At 47.5% G+C, this 19,473-nt stretch overlaps 1 protein-coding gene across 1 annotated transcript; it reads right to left on the reverse strand.

Annotated features, from left to right (window-relative positions):
• Positions 1 to 686: 686 nt before the first annotated feature.
• Positions 687 to 16,130, reverse strand: LOC117060977 (solute carrier family 25 member 36-A-like). Its single transcript, XM_033173606.1, has 7 exons — positions 15,856 to 16,130; positions 5,638 to 5,814; positions 5,393 to 5,470; positions 4,390 to 4,490; positions 2,370 to 2,436; positions 1,287 to 1,570; positions 687 to 1,160 (listed from the first exon to the last, which is right to left on the reverse strand). Exons 1-7 carry the CDS (start codon positions 15,894 to 15,896, stop codon positions 964 to 966), a joined length of 945 nt encoding a protein of 314 aa, XP_033029497.1. The 5' UTR covers positions 15,897 to 16,130; the 3' UTR covers positions 687 to 963.
• Positions 16,131 to 19,473: the final 3,343 nt, after the last annotated feature.

The following is a 19,473-nucleotide window of genomic DNA, read 5'->3' on the forward strand; positions in this document are numbered from 1 at the left end:
AGGACACCAAATTCCACTTTCAGGCTGCTCTTCACCCCATCACAGCACAGCAGCCTCCTGCCCCCTTGAAAGATGCCCCATCCTAGATGCCTATGTTCTCTCCGTGACCCTCCTGTTAGGGAGGCAAGCTCTACAGTGGAATACATATGCAAGCAAGGCAATAGAGAGTAAGCCTGCCAGTGGTCCACAGCGAACCATTTCTCTTTACAGCAGGGACCACAACCCCCAGGGCTGTTTGACTATGTTGCTTACGTGAGCAGGGGGCGAGGAGCTGACCACGAACTTCCAAGGGCACAGCTGTCCTGCCTGCCTTCAAGAGCCAGCAAGTTGCCAGCAGCAAACTCAAAAGGGAGCCAACGTCAAAAGGGAAGGAAGGAAACATCAATGTCTTCGGCAAGAGTTGGAGGCTCAATGCAGGGCGTCACTGCCAGGGGAGTCCTCCCTTTGAGACTAACCGCTGATGCACCGCCCTGCTTCCTGGAGAGAATTCCCTGCTGCTTTTCTTTCATTTTACATGGCTTCCATACAAAACCCTCTGCCTTCCCGGCCAACTGGCAAGCCGGACTCGGGCCGCAGGGGAAGTAGAGCAGAACGCTTCCTCTGCACTGAATTGTACAACCAGCACACTGGAGCCTGTCCAGGCAGGGGCACTGGGGAAAAGCGTTTGCCAACCGAGCCGTCATACATTTCTGCATCGTTTCTCCCGCATGTAAAAATCTTGCACCTGTCCAACTGCATCTTCCGAGTGGTCCCTTGCCAGGCACCAGACGAGAGGCCCAGCACAGTTGAAGGCATCCTTCGGTTACCGAGGCTCGCAAACAAAAGATTACAGGCAGGCTACTAGCTTTCAAGCCTTTTCCCACGGCATTAAACCATGGAATGGGGAAATGTGATCGTTATCACGGTTTCACATTCCTAAAAGGCACTTGCCAACAATAGCCAATTCGCAGGGAGGGGAAGGCATCACATTTTTGTTGCCAAATGAATGATTAGTTCATAGGTGACCATGACGATCGCCGCGTTGGGGATCTGGCGGGTCAGGTGAGTCAGGAGCCCACGGTAAAGAGCGCCGGGGCCCTCTTCTCTGACCACAAGCTGCAGAGTTTGCACAAGGGAGCGGTAACGCGAGCCCTCTTCTCTCAGCCGCGTCCGGATGACCTCTGCAGGGAGCAGAAAGGAAAGAGAAGAGAGATTTGTTACCCAGTAGTCCTCTGGAGAAAGCTCCTCCAGTTCTGGCCAGACAGGTTTGGGGGGGGTGGGGGAGCCTGGAACACAGATCAGCTCACCGTGTGGGTAGGCAATACACGATGCACACGTTTTGGAAACTGCGGCTGCCGCCATCAGCCCAAGGAAGTCCTGGCTGCTTGGTGAGAAGATAGGAGTCGGAGTCAGGAACGACCGATGCTCTCTGATTTGCTGCTTCAGTGCCTCGTAAATAACAAAATGGATGATGGTTTCAGAGACCCCAGCGTAGGAGGCAGTGATCCCGCGGTAAAAGCCTCGCAGGCCCTCCGTGTGATAAATGCGCATGGCACATTGGAAGCCGCTGGTGCGTCGCTCGTCTTTGGCCCTGCAGAGAACAAAAAACAGTCGGGAACTGCTCAGCTCTACTCATTTAAAGCTCTAAACTGCATTAAAAATGAAATGTTGTGCCATGGCAGCTTGAATTCTGTGCCCAGAGAAACTGAATTCCGCAACCTGTACAAATCGCATAAATCAAGAGACGCTGTGCATGATTGTTGTTTTTTTATTTTGCATGCTTGATTTGGCTTCTAGTCACTGAGGGGGCAGGAGGATTATTACCCCACCTTCTAACCATGTGAAATCTGATCCAGAACTCGTTTGGCTACTGAGATGCACCCGGCATTGGGCATGCTTTTGCATATTCATTTGCAACGTCAAAGAGAGTAATGGGGGGGGGGAGACTCAGGTTCTTAGGCAGCGGAATTCTGTGCTCCGTGCCAGATTCTGAGCTTTGGTGGAATTGCAGCATACACCCAATCACCCTCCTGCCGTTATGTGCAAGTGGCTTGTCTTGTCTTGTCTTGTCTACCAGTCTTCCATTACAGTGGTGTCTCGCAAGACGAAATTAATTCGTTCCGCGAGTACTGTCGTATAGCGGAAATTTCGACTTGCGAAGCACGGTCAGAGGAAGCGCGGTTTGACCGGGGGGGGGGGGAAATCATGGCCATAGGAAACTTCGTCTTGCGAGTCACCCTTTCGTTAGCAAATGCCTTTCGTCTAGCGAGTTTTTCATCTAGCGAGGCATTTGTCTTGTGAGGTACCACTGTATGTCCGGAATCAAATTCTGCCAGGCCCGGTGCCTCAAAACAATGTTATGAACTGGTACACAGCCAGGATTTCCTTACCTGGCTTCCAGCTGCATTCTGGTCTTCACCAGCCAGATGGGGTTTGTCAAAGTGGAGGAAGTAACTCCTGGAGGAAGGAGAAGTCAAAGGTACCAAGGTGAAACTTGTGCTTTGTGGAAGACATTTGCAATTTGTAGGGACCTGTTCTGAGGTTCTCTGGCGTCTAATCCAAAGTTTTCATACCCAGCTGATCTCAATGGGATAAAATTGCAAGCTTAACTGTTTCATAGATGTCAGTGGCAGTTGTGCAAGAGCATAACTCAGACTGTGAGTTCTACCCATGGGTTTTAGCTTTAGCCCTGCCTTCCCCTTTGTCACTCGCCACCTCTGCCTGACCTCATTTCTTAGCATTTAAAGCAGAAAGAAGGAGGCAATGGGCTGCTTCAAACCTGAAACGTCCCCTTCACAGATGCAAGGAAGAAAATGCATTCACCCATACAGTGGTACCTCGGTTTTCGAGGTTCCGGAAGACCGTTTGAGTTCCGAAACGTCTGAAAACCAAAAACTCAGTACGGAAGCCTCAAAGCAGAAAACTCAATATGGAAGCTGCATTTCCGGTTCGACTTCTGAGGCACATTTGAAAACTGAAGCATTTACTTTTGGGTTTATGGCATTCGTAAACCAAAATGTTCGTCAATGGAGACGTTCGGAAACCGTGGTGCCACTGTGTTAGCAGGCATATATGAAGACTGTACGCATCCCTGCTTTGCCGCATATATACAACTGCTGCCAGCTGCAGCTTCCCAAAATGTGTAACCCCAGAATTTGAAGGTGTGCAGTTATGCCATGCATCTGAACTCCAGCTGGACACAGGCCTGTAACCTTTGGCTGAATGTTCATCTTAATCCTCAGGGCCTTGCCCCATGGTTATTAAAAGATAAACATCGCTCCTCTTGGAGCAAAGCCATAGAAAACAAGATGACGAGCATAGGTTTACATCCAGCTTACCTGTGTTCACATAGTTACAACACAGCAAGGGCATTAGTCAAGCAGAGGCTAATGGCTATCGAGAGGCAAAATGACTTAAGTAAAGTCCCTCTTTTTTTAACCCCAGAGGAGCGGAGATACAACTCCCAGCTAGGTATTTTACTCAGCTCGAGGTCCCATCCCACAGGAGGGCGTTCACACTGGCCCGAAATCATGTCCTGCCATCTGCCGTATTGGATGGGAGGTATAGGGGGGTTCCTTTGGGAGACAGACTCTGTCCATACGACTCCGGAGAAGTAGAGACTACAGACCACGTACTTCTCCGTTGCCGCTTTTATAGGGCTTTACGGAATGAACTTATCTCTCCGCTATTATGTGAGTCTCCTGGATGTCCCGAAGAACACTACGCCCATTGGCTCCTCTTGGATGCCAGCCCTAAGGTCACAGCTGCGGTGGCAAAGTTCTAAGCTTCGGTCCGCACAATTAGGTGGCTCCTGATCCTTCTTTTGATTTAAGTATTATAATAATCTGAATTGTTGATTTTTTAATTAATTTCTAAATTTATTCTTTTAAAGCAATAATTATTAATTTTAATGTACTTTAATTTTAATACGGCCAACCCCTTTTAGATCAAATCTCAGATCAATTTTAAATTGCATTTATTATTGATTCTGTATGTGTCTTTTTGTGTGTGTGTGTGTGCTGGTCGTTGACCGTAATAAAGGAATCTATCTCCAGCTGAAGTCGCTGCAGCACACCGGGTGGAGAAGGGTGCAGCAGTGGCAAGGTCGGCCACACTGCAAATGCGCCAGCAGTGTTGGATCTACCATGCCAACCATGCTGCTGCCACGCTCCTCTCCATCCAGCTGTGCTTGCAGTGATGTAACCAGGACGTCAGGTAAGCAGTGCAGCTCCGCCACGCTGTCTGCTGCTGCGTAGCACGCATGCACAAATGTGTATCTAGGAGCCTTTCTTTACTCCTTGCTGTGGTAAATCTTTTTCTTTCTTTTTAAAAGAACATTCTCTTCACTTTTCTTCAAAGCTCGGAACAGGTGAAACGACCCAAGGACCCTTGAACAGATGTGCATTTTACCTGCACAGGCTGCCGAAAGCATGTGAACCTTCTTAGACTCTGGCGCAAACACCGTGTTGAGCTTCTCCTTGGCGCCCGAATATGCAGCAAAATAAATGGCCCTGGAAAAGGAGAGGGGAAAGAATTGGGTCTTTTAAAGCTACTTAACCAACAGAAGCAACGACAAGCAATCTGCTCTAGATTCGCCCCGATAAGCTTGTGCTCTTGCCCAGATTCAGGGGGTTTAAAGGCTGAAAGCAGCTCTCGATTCCTTCTCATGTGAGTGTGACGTCTGTGGTGGCCAGAAATGCTCATTTGCATGCTTACCGTCTCTCCTCCGGTTTCTGCTCTGTACGAACAATGATCTGCTGTTTACAGGGAGAGCATCAAAAAGCCTCCAAATAATATTAAAAAACTAGGCAAATGCATGACTCAAGTACCCCATTGTTTGGTCACCCACCAGCAGACTGCACAACCCAAGGTCATGGGTCTCAGATGTGTCCCCCTTTAGCCCATATCGTGATATCAGTTTCATATTTTTTGACCTGGCAAGATAGACAGATTTATTGTTACGGTTCTCAACCAGCATGCACATATCCATAAAAAACAATCCAAAATACATGCTAAAATATGAACTATAAATATAAACCATAAGCTTTAAAATTTTTAGATTAAAAAAAAGATATCACTACTTTAAAAGGTGGGCTACAGCCGGTTATAGCACTGGTTCGTCTTTAGCTCTGTCCTGAAGCTGTGTGGCAATATATCGTGAATCATATATTGTGTGTGTGTGTGTTATGCAAAAATCACAATGCCGTAAAAACCGCGAAGCCACTCAATGCCTCTACATAGCTCCATCCTTGTTTCAGACATCGCAATATATCACGATGTTTAGCTGGTGCTCTTATCACGATGTTGAAAACCAGGTATCACCCAACCCTAGGAGGAGATTTCTGGACCCTTTTGAGGGTTGATTTCAACGAGAATCCCGGAGAAAATGCTGCCCTTGTAAACACAATTTTACCTGGAAGGCGCAACTCCGACTAGATTGGGCCCCAGGCCTCGGAAGAGGGAGCGGATTCCTTCTTTCTCTAGGATGGTTCTGTGAAAGGAGAGAACGAACAAGCAGGTCAGTTTCTGCCCTCTGCCTTGGGGGGTGGGGAGGAAAAGTTGTCGCTGCCACTGCAAGCGGAGGTACAAAACAAGGGAATCCCACCCAGGGGAACGTCACAAGGATCCCCCACAGCTATTCCTGCCTCGGCTACTCACCTCAAGAGCTGAAGAGCCCCTATGGAGGGCAGTCCGGGGCGGATCAATGCTCCGTTCACCCCTTGCACCTGCACTGCAGGAAGGCAAAGTGGCTTCACGGCCAGCGAGGAAGACTGCAGGCGGGTCTTCACCACCTCCAAAGGGCAGGTCAAGATGGCTCCAGCCGTGCCACTAAATCTGGGAAGAGGGAAGAGGAAATGCAGTGTCAGGGCAAGGTTCAGAGGCAGTGTTCAAAATTAGCCAGGCGCATTTTGCACCCGACCATCGGCCACTTGCAACCAAGTGAAGATGCCTGGGAATTCGGGAAAAGGGCAACAGAGATTTTAAGAAAGACGGGGAACCATTTATGTTATACCTACAGAAACAATGTAAAGATATGGACTCACTAGCAGGTTTTGACTAAACATTTACAATTAAAACAACAACAACAACAACAACAATTATAATGATGATGTGAAAATGAGAAGAGTATAATAATTTAAAGATCTTAAAATTAAAATATATCAAAACAAGCAGGAGAAGTTCATATGTACAGTATAAGAAAAACCAGAAGAGGAAGTTGAGGGAAGTCTTGGAGGGGAGGGGGAAATTTTGGAACTGTAATTTTGTTGTTATTTGATATGATATTTTGATGATTAAAATGTAAAACTTAATAAAAATTATTATTATTATTAAAGATGCCTGGGTGCCAGGATGGTGCATGACGTCTCCACCATGTGGAGGGCGCATGTCTGGTGATCATTGTATCTTGACTGTTTTCACGCACTTAATCCTGTAGAATTCTGCCCGTTTTAATCATTTATCTACACAATCAGAATGAATTTCAGGAACCAAATTGCTTTTTCTGCGCAGCCTGAGCAGGAGCAGCGAATGACATTATAGTTAATTGTTGCAGCTTGTCTTCAATTTACCCCACCCCACTTGCCCTGCTCACAGTCATGAAGACCATCCCTACATTATGAATGGTCTGTGTCGCCATGAAGAAAAAGAGGCAGAAATAGAAATATATATATGTGTGTGTGTGTGTGTGTGTGTGTGTGTGTGGACTGTCCCCGGATCCAGTGACTTCTCTTCTTTAAGCTCTCAATGTTCTTAACCTACCTCAAGGTTGTCATCTGAACTAAAACACCAAACCGGAACAATTTTACTCAATTAAACACACTAAAGTGCAGCGTGTATGTCAAAGCCTGGAGATACTTATGAACTAGTGGCACAACTAGTGGCACAACTCTGCCAATAATAGTGTCGTAGCGCCGTGCAAATACGCAAAAAGTGCTGCAGATAGTTCTCAACTGGACGCGCAAAGTCATATAAGAAGGAACGGTGGCAATAGCCATATGTAGAGGCAGGGGTCATACATGGTGGTTGTCTCAGACAGGCACCTCCTCACCGAAAATGGATCAGAAGACCTGTATTCCGGATGTTAATCAGGTTTTGCTACAGTTTTCTTCAGTTCATAATACTTTATACTCAACACGATACATCAACAATGTAAGTTCTTCACAGGCACAGGCTTTGGAGCAATCTTGCCCAAACGTTTTAACTGCAACCCTGGTTGAAGGAGCCCTTTGGCACCTAGCTTACACACCTGAGTTTCTAACTGTTCGGAGGCAAACAACAACAACAACAACACCCCTTGCCTACATGAAGAGGTCATTCTGCAGTCCTTCAAAGGCTCTTCGCAGCAGCAGTGTCCCCAAAGACTCATGAGAAGGCGCTTCATTTGTCTATTTATTAAGGTTTTCTTAACCTGCCCACGGACATCAGTGGCTGCATAAGCAAATTATGATTCAGGCATGCAGTCCAAATTCTAAATGCTATCCACAAGAATCACCAACGCTGTTTGAAATTTCGTTATCAGCGTGAAGAATCTGTGCCTCTCTAGTTAATGTACATTTTAAACTAGATCAGGAGCCCGGCAGATGAAAAGTGGGGACAATGTATGATCAGATAAAAACTGAAAAGCCCTCAGATAGGAATACTGGGAATCTAGATATTTTCAAATTGAGTTTGAAACGCTGCCTCTTTTGAAAGTCTTGCGCTCTCGAAGAAGGCCTTTGCTCTTTGAGTCATTGCCTTAAAGCTGTTTTGAGGCTTCGTGGGATATTATGGGAAGTTCTGTTTCTTTACCGGGGGAGGGGGGGGGAATCTCATATTTAGAAAATGAAAAAAAGAAATATCAGAGTGGAAGACAGATCTCATTATTAGAATGAAATTAACTGTAGATTTTGAGCCAACAGTTCTGATGCCCAACTAAGAGGATGGCAAGGCCTATGAGGATGTGGTGGTGTTTTCTAAAGCCCTGAGGAAAGCAGAAAATCTTCTGGGGAGAGGGGGTCATCATCCTAGCTCTGAGTTGCATCAAAATGGGCTGTATATTCACAGTAGAGTATAAATGCTTATAGTATTCTCTCAGTGCAGGAATATAACATATATGGTTGTACACTATAATTCTGTAATGAGGATCCAGAGGGGGCGGGGAGACATTTTCCAATCGATTTGCATGTTTGGGGAATGATTTGAGATTTTCCATTTCAAAGATAAGAGAGAGTTGGGACATATCAGGGATTATTATTATTATTATTATTATTATTATTATTATTATTATACCACCCTATACCCGCAGATAAGGACGCGGGTGGCACTGTGGTCTAAACCACTGAGCCTCTTGGGCTTGCCGATCAGAAGGTCGGCGGTTCAAATCCCCGTGACGGGGTGAGCTCCCGTTGTTCAGTCCCAGCTCCTGCCTACCTAGCAGTTTGAAAGCACGTCAAAGTGAAAGTAGATAAATAGGTACCACTCCGGCGGGAAGGTAAACGGCGTTTCCCTGCGCTGCTCTGGTTCGCCAGAAGCGGCTTACTCATGCTGGCCACATGACCCGGAAGCTGTCTGCGGACAAACGCCGGCTCCCTCGGCCTATAGAGCAAGATGGGCGCCGCAACCCCCGAGTCATCCGCGACTGGACCTAATGGTCAGGGGTACCTTTACTTTTATACCCGCAGATCTCAGGATGGTTCACAACATAAAATCACAATATAAAATTGCAAAATGCATAATAAACTGGAAACAAGAACAACCCAATAACCTCCTCCTCCCCCCCCACACACATTTTAAAAGGGCATTTGTCAGTAGGAATAGGCATCCTTTTTCCTCTTGAAGGCTGCGTTCCATTGGGGGTTAATCTATAGGGAGCAGTGGGGCTGCTGTGCTAGCTGTGTGCAGAGCCAGAGCCACAGAAACCGGCTCTGGATTAATTCATCCGGAATAAAGAAAGCTCGGCTTCCATTTCCACTGCAGCCACCTGAGATGAGAATTCCCAGCGTGAGGCTGGATTGCTCAGAAGCAATCTCTACTACGCTGGACGAGGTTACTCAAGCATACAAAAGGATCTGTTTCTTTTGCCGGGCTCCAAAGATCGCCCCGTGCCCCGTTGGCTGTGGCGACATGGGGAAGCCTCGCAGCGGAACAAAGCGTGTTGGGCAAGAAGCCGTGACGTTTGGGCCACCTCCTCCCCTGTGGACTTTGGAGCCCTGGGCAACCTCCGCTCACAGCAGGCGGGAGCCCAGATGTCAGTTTGCTAATCATTGGCAAATCTGAAGAGACTTCAGTGTGCTAATCATTGGCAAATCTGAAGGGTCTTTGTGTGACGCACTGCCAGAGCGTGGGGAGGAGAGGGAGAGTTGGAGGTGGCGGCGGGCAGCTGCCCCAATTTGGCCAGGACGTGCTTTACACTTTACGCAACCGGCCACCTTGCTAGCACAGCCCTTAACTGACAGCAGCAGCCTGTGGTTTTGGTTTGACATTAGCTGAGTGAGCGAATCCTGGCAAGGTGAGGGGTTCTCGATTTACTGCTCCACATCCATCAAGGGCATTCGCCTTGGCGAAGTTTGCACTGGGAAGCACAGCGAGCCCCCAAGTAGAATCATAGAGTTGGAAGGGACCACAAGGGCCATCCAGTCCAACCCCCTGCCAAGCAGGAAACACCATCAAAGCATTCCTGACAGATGGCTGCCAAGCCTCCGCTTAAAGACCTCCAAAGAAGGAGACTCCACCACACTCCTTGGCAGCAAATTCCACCGATGCAACGGAGTGATGCAACGGAGCGGCTGTGGGTGTGTTCAAAGCCATTGCACACATTTTTGACCCTGAACACAGGCTCCGCAGGGACCCCGTGGAACAATCCAGTTCTCCCACCTGGGTGCTTTTAACCTGATGGCCACACCTCACTCTTCACATGCTCAGGGGCTTGCTTTAAAATGTCGTTGTCGTGAAGAGTTTTTTGAAGCACTGCGGAATGACCTCTTTGTGTGGGCAAGGGCTGTTGTTGTTTGCCTCTGAATAACCGTCCTGAGGATAGCCTCCGAACAGTTAGAAACTGGGAGTCAGTGGCTGAGGTGAGATCACTAACCAGTAGCTGGATACCTTGAAACATCTGCCTATACATTCACGTTCTCACTAGCAGCAGAGAAGCTTGTTTCTGGCCTGCATCACTTCAGGCAGCAAGCAGGCGGAGCTGACACGACTGGATGCTCTTCCATACAAAAGCAACAATCCCTCTGCGCCAATAATTAGATTATCGGGATGATACATTTTCCCTGACATGCTTGCTTTCTGCTTGCGGGGATATTATTTTATTTTTAAAAAATCAAGGAGATCTCAACCTTGTGAACTCCCTACCTGCTTCTGGGCACAACCTGTCCAGAAACAGGTTTGCTATTTTGCTTGATTTTCGTGAGAACCAGGACTAGCACGTGTCCCCAATGCCGGAAACTCCAATCACCTCTTCCCCTCCCTCCTTTCTTTTATTTGCAAACCACCTGGAAACTCTGCTGAATATACAAATCTTTTAACTATAAGTACAGCATGTACACCACTTACAGTTCTTGCAAATAAATAAACGATAGCACAGCGAGGAAACGGTTGCCTCCAAAAGCAGGAAAATAACTAAGTACATTTTTTAAATGCACCATGGAAACTGTTTCCAATGGATACAGCAATTCCTGCAACAAGGCTGGCAGAAAGAAACCAATTATTTCTCCTTCCGTTCAGAGGGCTTATTTGCTGAGAGAAGACGAAACGTCTTTAGATGGCCTTTCCTGGCCCAACCCTGAGCCTCCCGTTCGCAGAATAGACAGATGATGATGATGAGAGAGACCTGGCCGCGAACCAAAGACCTAACCAACTGTGTCTGTCTTCTGCTCGGCTTACAGAGATGCTTCTCGCAAGCAAAGCCCCCTCTGCCGTCTCAAGGGATGTGTGCGTGCGCAGCTTGGGTTAGCAGAAGGGTAGCAGGTCAGAAAGGCTGGGTGTGAACAGCTGTTGGGCAGTTGGAAGGCTGGGCTAGGAATAACCTTCTGGAGTTGTTCTGAGGATGCCTTATGAAGGACAACTGTGTGTTCAGAGTAAGCAGCACAGCTGGTAGAGAAAAAGGAGTAGCCCAAACCCACTTGCTCCTGCTGTCCCTATTTGCCAGGCAGAACCCATTTTCTTGTACCTGGCTCCGGTAAGATGTTGTTCCCATTCCGCTTCAGAGGGATATTTTGGATATACTGTCAGGGTCTCGTTCCCTTTGTAGTGTGTTGCTCATGAATAACCACCGATACCTGCATTAACTATAACTATTTATTGTGCCTTAGCTATTTACAGCAAGAGCTCTGCAAAACATGGCTGCTCAGTCGGTATCAGTTTCCGGAACTGGGAGGCGTCTGTTCGCCCGCCAACACCACAGCCTTGGCGTTCTATTATGATGTCTGCGTCGCCTTCTTCCCCCTCTCTGCTGGTCCTCCTCCGGAACTGGCATCTCACCCTCCGCCCGTCTGTGGCTGACGGTGCTGGGTCTCTGTCCTTCCCTCTCAAGCCCTGGCACCTCCCTTTCCTCAGGAGATATCTCATGAAGGGGGCTAGGTGAGGATGAAGTGTCCATGGAGATTATTGGCTGCGGTTCCCTATAACACAGTGAACCCTCTTCCCTTGATGAGTCACTTTCTCTCCCCCCATCTCTGGGCTGTTGCCCTCTCTCCCCCTCCTCCTCATGAGGAGGCACTCTTTCCCTGACATATACCATTTAGAAGGTTGTGATAGTGTGTAGGGTCTGTGGAGACAAAGGGCCTGTGCTTTTCCTGAAGATATACCAGCTTCGAGTCTGCAGATTTCAACAGAAGTTCCACTACATTGGAAGAACGTGAGCTATGGCACTACACTACCTTGGCACTACCTTGGCAAAATTACCAAGGGTGCAGTTGTGGCACACAGGGTTTGAAATCAGCCAGGCGCATTTCAACCACTTGCAACCAAGTGAAGATGCCTGGGTGCCAGGATGGCACTTAAGAGGAGTGCCAACTTGGCCCCATGACTATGGGTGCCATGCAGCGTGCATGGCCCTGGCACTGAATTTTGTGGGTGCCTGACCCATTCAAGGGGGAATTTTGTGGGTTGCTGGGGCACCCAGGGAGTTGCCACCTATGGTACCTGAAATCTCCCAACATTTGGGGATCATTGGATCTGGATTGTTTTCACACACAAATACTCCATCCTGCAGAATTCTATCGGTTATATTTTATCTGCACAATCGGAATGAATTTCTGGAACCAAATTCCTTTTTTTCTGTGAAGCCTGAGCAGTCACGGTTAACAAAAAGAGGTTGGAATGGGCCAATATATATGTGGACTGTCGTTGGATCAAGCGACTTTTCTTCTTTAAGTTCTCAAACCTCTTCACCTAGCTCAAGGTTGCCATCTGAACCAAACGGATGAATCAATCAATCACAGTCAGTCCACCATTTGAAAAATGAAGACTTTAGAGCTGTCCTGGCCCAAAATGGCAACTAGACTTTCTGTTTTGGCGATTGCAACCTTGGTTTAAGGGGGCCATTTGGCGCCTAGCATATATAGGTATTTGAGTTTCTAACACTGAAGCACTGGGTGGGTTTCAAGGGGCTTCCTGGTGAGGGGATCCCTCCTCCTCCTCTTTTCCAGCAGGGCAGAGGAAAAGATGAAAGATTAAAATTTATCATTCACTATTAAATTGCCTCCCCTTACCAGCAACAGTGGCTAACCAGCTCTTTTCCCTTCAAAACAAAAGCAGCTGCGTTAAGCATGTTTTTAAAGAACTTAATGTGCAGTTTGACCCTGAATGTAGTCCATCTGCTGGGGGGAAAACAACCCAGCAGCACTATAGATACCCAGGTGTGAACACTACAGATTAAAGACATGCCCTCTTTTTACCCCCCCACCCCGAACTTCAATCATTTAACAACAAACAAAAGCATTGTGTGAAATTAGTCTTATTCAAACCAGTTGCAATAAAGCTGAAGAAGTGCAGGGTGTTTCAGGTTTTAGCACCTTGAGAAGAGAGTCCTTAAAGTGTTAAAGACAGGGAGTGATTTGATATGGATGAGAGGTGATGTGTTTCTGTAACAGCATAGAAATTGCTTCCCCCATTTTCTCACTGGAAGAAGACAGAAGTTCTTTAAAAACAAAGTTGTTCATTGAATTCACAGTTTTAGTGGATATATGAAACATAGTCTTGTTCTCCCATCTCACAGTGCAGGTTCCATCAGCAGAGTTGTCCCAGAAGCAAGAGCTTGCAGTATGAAGTCCAGCACCATTCTTTTGCATAATCACACACGTCACAACATATTTGAAAGGTTTCCCCGGCTTTGTGAGATAACTCAGAATTTGCTCTACAACACTTGTAGTCCATTGATTCACTTTGCTGTGCAGATACGCATTGCCACCTACTGTTCCTTCTATGGCCTCTTTTATAATGTTGCTTACTTCTTGCACAATAAACACAGTCTCCTCTGCAGACTGAAGCTCGTCCATCTTTTTCTTCCAAGACAGGCCCTCCTGAATACCCTTTTCAGAGGTAGATACCACTGCCTGGGTGTATTCATAAGAACACGGCCTCAGAGGAACAGCACAGTCAAACTCTCATAAACACAAAGGGGAACGGCAAGATATTACACGTTTTTCAGTTAATACAGTTGTATCAGTTAATACAACAAATAGCACCTGGCTTCCCAGAGGCTTCTGCCTCCACTTAATGGGGAGAACAGATGAAGGCAAGAACCAGAGAGCTTCCCCAGGGCTGAGTAGTCAACAACAGCAGCACCACATCAACAAACTAAAATCCTGCGCTCGGAACCAAGTTCTGTACTCAGAAAGCTGAACTCTGCGACTGACATAGCCCTGTTCAGGCATTTAAACACTCATAATCTCAACTGTGGGAGAAGTTGAGTCGAACCTGCTGGGTCCCACTCCTCCATCCTGTCACCAGGCCAAGCTCAGCAGACCTCTGTGACTGCCAGCCTCAATGAAGGATGGGTGCTGGATAATGTGAACAATTTTATGGGTACGGTAATAGATTGTTGTTGTTGTTCAGTCGTGTCCGACTCTTCGTGACCCCATGGACCAGAGCACGCCAGGCACGCCTATCTTTCACTGCCTCCCGCAGTTTGGCCAAACTCATGCCAGTCGCTTCGAGAACACTGTCCAACCATCTCGTCCTCTGTCGTCCCCTTCTCCTTGTGCCCTCCATCTTTCCCAACATCAGGGTCTTTTCCAGGGAGTCTTCTCTTCTCATGAGGTGGCCAAAGTACTGGAGCCTCAACTTCAGGATCTGTCCTTCTAGTGAGCACTCAGGGCCGATTTCCTTGAGAATGGATAAACCCCGTTATTAATGCAGTTGTTGGCATCCTTCTGTCTTGAGAGACAATGGAGTGTGCCTCCAGGGTGAAGCCGAAAAACTGCATTAGCAGCACTGAAGTGACCTCCCTGGGGCGCAAGACTGGGCAGTGCGCTTCTTGCTGATGGGAATATGTTTGGGACCAGCTTGGCTGGAGGAGTTCCCAGAGAGAGGTGTACCATTCAATGGTCTTAGGGACTCCACTCCAATGTTACCCCAGTTAACTTTGCTCCCTCCCTCTGATCCTGCTCGCTTAGGCTCCTTGTGTTATTGCACCCTCAGTTTATTTTTAAGAAGCTTGCACAGAGGAGCCAAATGTTGCTTTGCAGGTCCTCGAAGAGCGCAACTCGTGTGCTTGTTGTTTTTTTAATTAGTCTCTGCTGTATTTTAAAATATCACTTTTTTGTAAACCATATGCACTGACGGGTGGCTCTATAAATCATCAATTACGTGACTTAAAAACTTTTTTTTTTTTGCACAAATGTAAAATGCTTCCTGGAAAGCATGCATAGGGCTGTGTATTCAGGCAGGTCACTATTCCATTAGCCTCAGGTTCTCATCAGCATTACAGTAGTAGTAACACTGGTAACTGTTGTAAAGATGACTGAGATAATGTACAAACAGGCCACACTAAATGGGTGATACGATTCCCCACGTGGATAGGCTTGCAGATCATTTCATGCAGTCCTCGCACAACTGGAGGAATTCATACTGCGATGGCTCATGTGCCAGGAATAGAAGGTGACCACAAATGGGCCCAAGATAGCAAACGACGGTGAACCAAGGAAAGAAGCAGAGGCATCCGGCACCTCTGACATTTTCTGTTCCTTCTGGCACACAACCCTGACACATTCCTCCTACCCCATTCCTCCCACAATAAGGAGCGCTACTACACTGACTTCAAGATCACATGTGAGCCAGCCTCACTCCTTTGGAATCTGGGCACACCCCTGTCTTTTTGCTGGAAACACAGCTGGACAATTCAGTTGGCTGCAGCGTGGTGCAGGCAACGCCGAGGTTGCAGGTTCGATCCCCGTAAGGGTCAGTTGCATATTCCTGCATTACAGGGCGTTGGGACTGTTTGATCCTCGGGATCCCTCCCACCTCTATGGTTCTGCGAGACCAATATGGCTGGCAGCTGCCATTCCGGCACATTACCAGCCCTGCAACTCGAAATTTCTTCACCCACAATTACTATTACTACTGTAAACTTATATTTTCCAAAACAGACGTCTTGCAGAAAGGAAAAAAAAATCCAAACTATTAAAGCGAAATGTTTTCAGAACTTTACGACAACAACGAACTTGTATAAAACGGTGGCCCTCCAAGGTCAGTCGTGCGCCCCCTCTAAGGTCTGCGTCCTAGGCCTGGATCCACTTGCCCATGGGCACGCCGCGCGGCGGATCCGGCCCTGCCAGAGCGCGCCGCCGTCGCCGCCCGTTCCCCTCGGCAGCAAGTCCCGGGGAACCAACCCGATTACGAGCAGACGCACCTCGGACGCGCACCAGAAGCTCCCTCGTGGCTACTACTCACCCGCCGGCCATGAGGTGCAGCGCGGTGCTCCGACGGGGCATCCTTCCTCTGTGCCGCGCAACGCCGCCGCTCTCCCCGCTCCGCGCCTTCTCTTCCGTGCGCGCCGTCGAGAACCAGGCACGGCTCACTTGCCGATCGTTGCGCGCAGGCGATCCCGTGAGCGCTCCGAGGCGGGTGTCGCGTGCGGTGCGCCCTCCGGCTTCCGGCTGAGCCCGAGCAGCTCCGCCCTCGCATACGGCCACCCGAAACCCCACTCCGCCCTCTCTCCGCCGCTTGCCCCGCCTCCGATCGCAGCCGAATTGCTCCGGTTTCCCGAGGCCCTGGCTGGGTGTGAGACGCCCAGAGCTTGACTGGCTTCGGGAAAGTGCCAGGGGGGGACGCAGGTCTACTTGAAATGCCAGCCTCTCTGGCGCAACTGTGCAAACTATTCCCATTTTTTGGTACACCGCCCGGGAATCTTTTGCTGATGTACGTAACCAGCAAATCATTAGCTCTGCCTTTTTTTCTTTTTAAAACAGGGATTTTGCACACTAGCCAGACCTTCCACTTGTTGTCCCCATTTTTCAGAAGTCTTCCCCGTTTCTGATTTGATCCCGGAATGTCCCGCTTTAACTTAAGACGTCCTCTGCAAGCAGGAGGTGCAGCTGGTCTCCTCCCGCCCTGTTCCTGATGCAGATCTCCACTCAGCCCTTTTCCCATGGGAGTGAAGCTCCGTTTTGTGGTTCGCCTCAGATGCCAAGATGTCTTGGGCTCTGCTGAACATTATAGTGCTGGGATGGCTCAGCCCAGCCACTGAAGTGTGCATAAAGTGTCACATATTCAAGTGAAACTGCTCCTGAAGATGCAGAGGAATCTCTTTATTTGTTTCAGAAATACACTGTTGAGCAAGAGAAGTTGACTTAGCAGGTTGGTTAACTATTATTTTGGAATCTTTATTTTAAAAAAATAAAAAAAATTAAACACCCTGCCCTCTAGTGGCAGCTGGTCACATTCAAACTACACTGCAAAGAATGAGGGATGTCATAACAAAATATAAAATAAAAAAATAAATAAATCCTTCCAGTAGCACCTTACGAGACCAACTAAGTTTGAGCTTTCCTGCGCATGCACACTTCTTCAGATAGTGCTGGTCCATGGGGTCACGAAGAGTCCGACACGACTGAACGACTGAAGAACAACAACAACAAAGGTGCTACTGGAAGGATTTTTTTGATTTTATATTTTGTTTTGACTATGGCAAACCAACACGGCTAACTACCTGAGGGATGCCATGTTCGGAAACTACCAGCTGTCTGGCCTGGTAGAAATTATGAGAGGAAACCATCCATTAGAGTCTCCCTCCCTCCCCCAGTGAAGAGGGGCTAGAAATTAAAAAGAAGGCAGAAAGCCACAGGGAGGTAATTTCAGCAAGACACCTCTTCTGAATGAGATTTAATTATGAGTATAGAAAGTTATTGGCCCTGGTGTATGGCAATGCCAGATAACAGAGTGCTGTAGAAGCACCACTTTAGTTCCAGGCAAATGGCTTTAGATACCTATTGGGTCCATAAATTACCTTATAGTATATATTGAACACAAAAGACAGTGACAATTCGTTGTTGACAAAGGACGGCTGGACATATAAAGGGCCCCATTACCTTCAGTAGCTTAGGGCCTCATGGAACCTAAATGTGGCCGCTTGGAGAAGACGTTGGTTAGGGCATAAGCTTCCAGGGATTAGGCTCCCTTTGATCAGGTGCACACAGAAAAACCTGAAATGGAGCAAATAAGGTGTTGCAGGTGGGGCAGTGCACACACACACCCGCCCTCACTCTGGCTACTTTGTTGGTACAAAGCACTAAATGCTTAGTAAATACAGTATTATAGTGACTTCCCAGAAGCATCACTTCATCCTCACAACCACCCTGTGAGGTAGATTAGGCTGAGAGGCAGTCAAGTGTACATACCAGTATGCTAATAGTTTTCCCCACAAGCCCCCCTAGCTGCTGTGTTCTGCATTAGCTGCAGACCAATCTCCAAGACTTGAAGCTACCAGAGCATAGACAACTGGTCACATAACCCCAAAGAGGTTAAGACTAGCGCTTTCACTTGGGCCAAAATGGAGAAGCAGCCAAGCAGGTGAAAAATAACTGATGTCTTGGGATTGCCTCATCCAGTCCCAATTAAAAAGCTTGCTGCTCAGTCAGGGACCAACTAAAGTTTCTATTCCTGGACTGTTTTCAAAGGCAGTCCCACATATAGCATGTTCTTGGGAGAAGGCCAGGGCTCACGGATATACGGAATATCTAGGCTGTGCTGGGCAAGATTTATGTCTGCAGTTCTAGAGAACTGCTGCCAGTCAGAGCTGACGATACTGAGCTAGATTGACCAATGTTCTGACTCAGTACAAGGCTGTTTCTGATGTTCCGGTGCTGCAGTAATTGATAATAAAGGTTAGGAGCTCAAAGTTCTTCACATACGTAATCTTCAACAAAGTGGTACAATAGCACATTCAGGTATGCCAATATTATCTGGTGGATATATTTATAGGAAGGAGCTGAAAGAACGATGGGTTGCCATACCAGAAATTACCCTATCAGGGAGTGAAGTTGGATGAAATTGGAACCAGGCATTTTCCTGCTCATAGCTCACACCATTCCTCAGCTTCATCTGATGGCCCTCTAGTACTTATATAAAATCCCACTATTACACCACAACGTATTTGCACTAAAACAGCTTCATCCCAGAAGGCAGCCCTTTATGGGGAAGTTTTAAAACATGCTTTATTATGCTTCCATCACTGCAAAATGTGAGTTTACAGGGAACCAGGCAGAAGGCCTTCTTGGTGGTGGTGCCTGCCCTGTGGAACACTCTCCCATCAGATGTCAAGGAAATAAACAACTATCTGACTTTTAGAAGACATCTGAAGGCAGCCCTGTTTAAGGAAGTTTTAAATGTTTGATGTTTTATTCTGTTTTTAGTCTGTTGGGAGCTGCCCAGAGTGGCTGGGGAAACCCAGCCAAATGGGCGGGGTATAAATAATAATAAATATTATTAATTATTAATATTAATATATGTTGAAAGCCGCTCAGAGTGGCTGGGGCAACCCAGTCAGATGGGCAGGGTGTAAATAGGATGATGATGATGATGGAATAGGATGTCCCTATTTTCATCAGAGAAATGTTGGAAGCAACTGTACTCCAGAGCGGGCACTAATGTAAATAAGGGTCTTGCCATGTGACACAGGCCTGTATCATCTTAAGAGAAGTACATGCAAAGGTTGGTAACTTGAGTGGGTTGGTGGAGAAGCTTCCTTTTAGACCTCTTGAAAAGCCCCTTTTAAAAGAAGTGCTTCCCGGGGAGAACTGTGCCAGAGTGAGATGAGCAGATTCCCTCTTGCATTGCCCAAAGGACTGCAGGGCACCAGCCTGGGGAAGACCAGTAATTGGGACTAACTGTGAGACAGGGACCTCATTGTGAACCAAGGGGCCGGGAGATGCTCACAAAAGATCCAAAGGGGCTGCATTTCACTACCAACAGAAGAAAAGAACCAGGCATGTTAATCTGTTCTGGAGAACAAAGTACAACCTAGTCAGACTGAGCTAGAGGGAGAGGTGAAATCCAGTCAGCTAGAAATAA

The sequence above is a fragment of the Lacerta agilis genome, chromosome 16, assembly GCF_009819535.1.
Source record: "Lacerta agilis isolate rLacAgi1 chromosome 16, rLacAgi1.pri, whole genome shotgun sequence".
In the NCBI taxonomy this organism is placed as follows: domain Eukaryota; kingdom Metazoa; phylum Chordata; class Lepidosauria; order Squamata; family Lacertidae; genus Lacerta; species Lacerta agilis.

Excerpts from the sequence above, each read along its gene's own strand:
- LOC117060977 (XM_033173606.1), bottom strand. The coding sequence starts at position 15,896 with ATGCCCCGTCGGAGCACCGCGCTGCACCTCATGGCCGGCGG. Across the intron at positions 5,815-15,855 it reads CTGCACCTCATGGCCGGCGG|ATTTAGTGGCACGGCTGGAG; the intron begins GTGAGTAGTAGC and ends CCCTCTTCCCAG. Across the intron at positions 1,571-2,369 it reads AGAATGCAGCTGGAAGCCAG|GGCCAAAGACGAGCGACGCA; the intron begins GTAAGGAAATCC and ends TGTTCTCTGCAG.